General features: G+C 38.1%; 1 protein-coding gene across 2 annotated transcripts; it reads right to left on the bottom strand.

Annotated features, from left to right (window-relative positions):
- Window positions 1–2,751: 2,751 nt before the first annotated feature.
- gnrh3 (gonadotropin-releasing hormone 3) lies at window positions 2,752–6,846 on the bottom strand. Of its 2 annotated transcripts, XM_086044729.1 has the most exons (4): window positions 4,482–6,846; window positions 4,261–4,407; window positions 3,184–3,264; window positions 2,752–2,877 (listed from the first exon to the last, which is right to left on the bottom strand). In XM_086044729.1, the coding sequence occupies exons 2-4, from the start codon at window positions 4,396–4,398 to the stop codon at window positions 2,821–2,823; spliced, it is 276 nt and encodes a 91-aa protein (XP_085900855.1). In that variant the 5' UTR covers window positions 4,399–4,407; window positions 4,482–6,846; the 3' UTR covers window positions 2,752–2,820. The 2 variants fall into 2 exon arrangements, with proteins under 2 accessions (XP_085900855.1, XP_085900854.1); XM_086044728.1 differs by lacking the exon at window positions 4,482–6,846 and having other exon boundaries at window positions 4,261–4,449.
- Window positions 6,847–6,922: the final 76 nt, after the last annotated feature.

Here is a 6,922-nt window from a genome sequence, read left to right as displayed (position 1 = left end):
CCTTTTCCATCGCCGTCCGCCAATGGACGTGACCTCGGCGTCGGCAAACAATGGGGGCGAGCCCGTCGCGTTTGGCTTCCCGCCACCTCGCGCTTTGTTGTTATATTTAAGGATGACACGCTAGCCCGCCATTGTCTTCGCCGCGATTATTCCCCGCCGCCGTTTTTTGGCCCCAGTTGTGGCTCTTTGATGAAAAAGGTCGCCCGCTCAATTGGAAAACAGTCATTAAAATGCGCTGGGTAGTATTCACCAGTGTGCTTTGGGTGGGTGAGGTGGTGAAGCGGGGAGGGGTGGGGGGGGGCAACTCAACTGAGCTGGTTAATCAAAAGTTAATTATATAATTTTCATGCAGATGAGGGGGGAACATTCAAATGAATCCCAACCCTACAATCATTAGAAAAAAATAAATAAAGAAAACGCGGGTCTAAAACGCTGTAAAATGTTCAGGGACCGCCGGGCTGTAAACAATATGAAGTTTAATTTGAGGTAAACAAAGTGAATATCCACCAGGGGGGTCCGGGCGAAGGAGAAAGTGAGGTTAAATCAAATTTGGAAACACAGATAGCGGCAGGTTTTTGTTTGCGTCCTGTCGCTACGTGCAATTAAACAGAACCTTGAAAAGAATGTCGGGCTTATCTGTAAACAGGAATTAACCTCTTCTACGTGCGCCAAATTGCAATCATAAAAAATAAATAAATAAAAAAAAAAAACTCTTTTTTTTTTTTTTCTTAAATTACCTTTTTAAAAAGTCTCATTGTAAACTTGAGTGGAAAAGCCCTGGACATGATTTTCTGCTGTAACTTTGTCAAATAAGTTTCTATGCAAATTACCGGCATGAATATTAAAAGCGGGTCGACTACATAACGAAAGAGCAAAACGCATTGTTCATGCAAGTGCAATGGAATGTGTCTTAATTCCTCTGGCTTCTTCTTCTCCCTCCATAACGTTGACTATTCACCGGTGTGCCTAACGACTATGAATGGCGGCCCCCTCGTGCACCGGGCGATTAGTGCGGGGGCTCCGTCTGTGGGGGTTTTGCCGCTGAATGAGTTCTCTTGAAAACGTATGCCCCCCTGCTGATACGCTTCCTCTCCCGATATGAATTTTATTTTTTGTAATGAAGCCCGGCAATTTGCTCGAGGGGGATTCGGGCAAGTTACGCCGTCGAGGGGAGTTCGACCGATAGTTCAACACCGGATTTGAGTGGGAAATAGCTCCCCAAAAAAAAAAATCTGTCGTTGTTTGGTACCGTGAGCGTGATGGTGGAAAAAACTGGTGGACATACGTTACCGCAGATTCACATACCTATGCATTTGGTTTTTTTTAAACCTAACTCTGAGGCATGGGCCCGTTGATGGCTACTTGCAGAGTTCAGTCGACAAGCTGCCTCGTTGAAGTTATTGAGGCCAGCAGAGAGGGGAGGGGTGAGCAGTTACGCACGGCTGTGTTGATTAATCTGTATTGTAAAATAAAAATAAACGGCGCCAGCGGGTACTAGTTAGCTCTAAGGGCAACATGAGTAGCCCGCAGGTCCGTTCTGAAAATAGCTCACCAGTGATGGGACACTGTGACTTACTGGGAAGAATTAAATCAGAATTAGTACGTTAACATATTTATTTATTTAAGTTCACATGGTACAAGTCTCCAAATGTACAAAATATGTGTTCAATGGCAAAAAAAATGCTGCTTTTATTTACCCAAATATATCAAAAAGGGACATTTCAAAGCTGTTATTTCAAAACTTTAATTCATTTCATTTTCATTGACATATTTAAAATGATTTTAAATATGCTAGCTTTTGTGTCTATTTTTGCTTACAATTAATGAAGGCAATTAGTGTTAATAGTGAAAAGTCAATGTGACTATATTGTATTTTTATGAGACAAGTCAAACAAGAGAAAAGTAATTTGTGTCTAATAAAAAAAAGTCTGAATGTTTTGAAAAGGTGCAATTTTCCAAAATAGTCCTATTACGATCCGAAAATGTGATATTTTGCCACAGAAAAATGATCATGTAACTATTTTAAAAATATATATATTTTTGTAACAACTTATTTTCGTAATCCGTTTTAATTCTTACATTACGTCACTTCCATAACACTGGGAATTTTTTTTCTCGGAAAACTGCCATTTATGCTTGTTACGTCCAACTTTTCAGTAATATTTCGACATCCTTGTAAAGTTACATCCATTCTAGTGTTTGACTACTTGTTTAATATTTTCCGCACATTTCTTTTGTTTCTTGAACGTACTTGAGAAGCCCAAAAAATACGTTCCTTTTCTACTATTTACAATTATTTTTGGTGTGAAAACCTGCAAAGGAGTGAAGCACTCCACATTTTAACTTTGGCACAGCGCTCAGATGGCGTCAATGACAATGGAATGTGTCCAAGTGCAACACGTCGAGTGATGTCACTGATTTGCGATAAATTGTCTCAATCAGCAGCTGCTGTCACGCTAGCACCGCCGCCGTCACGGCTTTGTCATGCTTGTCGGTCGCGGCTGCTTGACAAAAATAAAGGCAATTTCGCCCACTTAAGAGGTGTCAAAGGTTGTTTTTACCCACCCCCCTCCCCCTCTCCTTTTATTACACATTCGCAATGAACGCATGACAGCCAGGCCTCGCTTTCGCAACTCAAATCAAATAAATAAGTTGATGAGGCTTCAAAAAGTGTTTATTACAATTTCACATGAGTTTGAATGCGACAGACATGCCTCTCAATGACACTGGTGCAATAAATGCGTTGCCCTCGGGGGGGGATCCATCACTGCTGTAGATAATCATGTAAATTGTCTTTTTTTTTTTTCCCTCTTTTCATTTCTAAGAGAACCTTTTCTTTCGCTCAAAATGATGGGAATCATCATCATCATCATCCATCTGCAGAGATTGGAATGAGATCTCTTTAATATTTCATTTAATTTGTCGTAAGCACTTCAAACAGCAAATTTGCGAAAGCGTAAGTCAACGTTGGGGGGGGAAAAAAAAAAAAGGCTAGGCGTATATTTAACGATGCACAAAAAAAGAGACAAGGAAAAATGACATTTAAAAAACAAGGTAATTGAGCATTTTGTATGCTGTCGCAGCTGCTCGAGGAGCACAGCGGCGCAACTCTGCTGTGGTGTACATTAATATTGCACAATTGAGGGAGACATCCGCCATCAATTATGTATAATAAACACTTACTACATTGTATGGTCGACGTCTCTCATGGGTTTGGGCACTCGCCTCTTCGGGAAGAGACACCACGCCCCCTGTACCCATCATCTAAGTGCAACGCAAGAGGCAAGGAGACGAGGTTGAAACATCGACATGAACAGAACTGTATTTCAAAAATAAATAAAAAAATAGGGAAAACAGTCAAAGATGCTTGATTGAATTTTTGATGATGGCTCCTTTAGTGTGGAAGTAATATGATCACAGTAAAACATTTAGTGAAATGAAAAACATAAAGAAATGAAAAGAGAATTTGAAAAAAATTCAATGTTTATAATATATTACAACAGATAGAATAAAGTAAAGAATTTTAGACTTAAATTCATTACATAATTAGTGAAAACATAACTAGAGTTCAGGGAAAAAAACACGTAAAAACAAACATCACTTCGAAAATATATACAAAACAAGGATGTTAAAAAATAACCAATAAAATAATGCAAATTAAAAATAAACTGTAAATACAACAATAATATATCTATACAAAGAATTTAACAAACAAAAATATTAAAATAAAATGTGATATGTAAGCAACCATTTATTTTTAAAATGTTTTTAAAAAATGTTAAAACTAAAATCATGAAACATAAAAAGTAAATAATTGGAAATACAACATACTTGCATTTACAAATGTCTAGAATTTTTTTTAAATGAAATAATTTTAAAATGTTCAAACATTAATGAATTGTTAAAATAAATACAATTGAATGACAATGTTTGTTTTTTTTACTCAAAGGTAAAATAAAATTAAACAATATTAACAATTCAAAATTAAAAATAAAACAAGAATACACAAATGATTGAAAAAAGGACATTTAAAAAAAACAAATAAAATAAATATACAATAAATTCATAAACAAACTGTACATTTATAATTACGTACGTAACAAAATAAAACAATAAAAAATACATTTCTTTCTTGGTCACAATCTCCAAAACTACAAATAATGAGAAATATCCAACTTATTTCCAACCTTACTACGTTGAAGAAGAAGAAGATTTGAAAGCAAACAAACACAAACTATAAAAGTGAAGTGTGCAACTCACTCTGATGGTGGCCTCCAGCTCGCCCACACTCCTCTTGCCACCCGGCAGCCACCCGTACGACCAGTGCTGGCCCGAAGCCACCTGCAGCAGCAAGGCCAACAGCAACACGCGCGCCACTACTTTGCAAATGACTTCCATCGCAGCTTCCTGCATGAAAACAATCAACAAGGTCACATCGCCATAGCAATGAACGTCATACAGAGCGCGCCGAAGCCACTCACCTCTCTGTTAGCCTCGTTAGCATGTGCCGCATCAAGAAAGCATCTTTTTTTTTTTTTTCTTTTATAGGTGCCAGCATTATAATCCCTTCTCTGCAGGTGTGACACATTCACACGCTAATGGTGCACCCGACGCCGCTAATGGAAGCGCCTAAGTGCTCCAGAACGCCGCCGCCGTCATCGCCGTGAGGATTCAACCGGCATGAGACCTGCAATTTTTTTTTTTTTGGTGCGTGTGCACCTGTTGGGAGCAAGACAAACAAGCGCAGACATTTCTCGCCCATGTATTATTTATTAGAATCAACTTTGTACAAGAGACTCCAAAAAGGCAGAAAGTTCCACGGAAACCACTTCTTTTTTTTTTTTTTGTTGGTTTTTTTTTTTGTAGCAGTTTACAAGGCCTCAAAGCTATTACAATTATGTTGACTTCAAACAATAGCACTCGAGTAAAGCTTGGTGACACCACAACACACAAAACCGCTTACCCAGAAACGCAATAGTACAAAGGTCTTCCGAGCTTACTGCGCGTTAAACGTAAGGAGTCCTGCCATTGCAAAAATAGACTGTATACATTTTTTTTGCAGAAAGGCTGAGCATTCCCTGTTTGATTATACGCTGAACAAAAATATAAACGTTTGTTTTTACGATGTGACACAAAAGGCCTCTGAAACATTGCTGAGAAATCCGGCGAAATCCGTGTTAGTGAGCACTTCTCCTTTGCCGAGGAAAGTAGTAGTGGTAATCTAGTCCAAGGATGGGTAACTAAATGCACTTCAAACGAACTGTCAATGGTTCTTGTGAACAAAAATAAAATCACATTTTGTAAGAAACCTTTGTTTGTTTGTTTGTTTTTTTAAAAAAAATTTTTAATATCACCCAATGTTATTAAAAAAAAAAACATGGTTCAAAGGAGGAAAAAAAAAAGAAAAAAATATTTTCAAAACCCTTTAAAAAAGGAAAAAAATCTGTAAATATTTGAATTTGTGGGTGCCAAACAGCGAATATGCATCAACTATAATTATAATATCACCACTAGATGGCAGACAGCTCAGTTGCACTTACACCAAGTCTTATAATGCCTTACACTACAACATAGGCCTACTTTTTTTTGTGGATTTGGAATGAAATGCAGGACAAACATAGTACCTCACCAATATTACAGATTTGAGTGAGTTGATTTATGTGGGGAAAAAATGCACAAAATGAGTGTGTGCACTAAATGTTGGTTTGCTTGTTCAGCAGTTTTATGCCATCCTTGAATGGTAATTTTGATTCAACAGAGCCATTTGCACTGGATTTGTTTTTTTTTTCATCACAGTATGCGGTTATTATTATTATTATTTTGTCCATACCTAAAAAAATATTCATACAGTAACATTGAAATTGTGGCCCCCCATCTGTGCTCTGTCAGAATATTTCCCCCGCCCCAACAATACCACAATCAGCATTGATATGCCACAGCTATGCGATTGATGGGTTGTATAGGCAAAGGAGAAGTGTTCACTAAAATTTAGACCGATTAGTGAACATAAGTAAGAGACATTTGTGTACATGGAAAAAGTCACCAAAAGTGTTTGCATTTATATTGTTGTTCAGTGCAGAACTATACTACTTGTGATTATTGTCAAAACATGTGGAAAAATGCCATTAAGATCCCTCCTAAGAGCAAAACCCTTGTTTGTCCGTTATCAAGCGCATCCGTCATAATAGTCGCTAAATTAATCACTAAAAAGATCATACATACTACATGGCTGTTTACGTATTAAACACGCAGATTTAAAAGCAGTAAAAGTTCAAAATGTCTTCGGGTTGTCGTTAAAAACTAAACACGGTGTCACTCGGTGACAAATATTTCACGATTAGAAGTGTTTTTCGGCGCCTCTAATCAAACATGCATGCCGGAGAAATGGCAAGCATGTTAAGAAGAAAAAAAGCGGAATATGATACTCGGCAGCTGGAGGGAAAAAAACATGTCTGAATGACATGTTTTTCTGGGAGTGATTAGACATTATTTTCAATATGGGTTAATGGCATTTTGCAGTGTCGGGCACCCAAGCACTAAGTAACATGGCCACGGGCAAGAGAAGGAAGTTGGCCACGTCGAATCAAACGACAACAGACAGCGGCTGCTGACTTATTCATACGAAGACCAAGTGAAGATTTCCGCCGACAGAATCGAACGCAGGTTACATTGCCGGAGATTAGAAAAGAAGGTCCTGAATGGGACTTTTGGAAATTGGACCCGACAAACATTTCAACGTATTGGCCGCAAAGAGGAAATACTGTATGCATACGCGTCTAAAGAAAAGAAGGCATTGTGGTTCAAGGGCCAAGCAGAAAGAGTTGAGAAAGCATTTCGAGAGTGACGCATTTTCGGTAGGAAGTGAGCAAAGTCATTGCCTACAAATACAACTTCATCTCAATGAATTTGAAAATTCAGGATT

This window comes from Filicampus tigris, chromosome 11 (assembly GCF_054856515.1).
Source record: "Filicampus tigris isolate MCC_2025a chromosome 11, RoL_Ftig_1.0, whole genome shotgun sequence".
Lineage (NCBI taxonomy): Eukaryota > Metazoa > Chordata > Actinopteri > Syngnathiformes > Syngnathidae > Filicampus > Filicampus tigris.
This window is presented reverse-complemented; position numbering and strand designations above follow the sequence as displayed.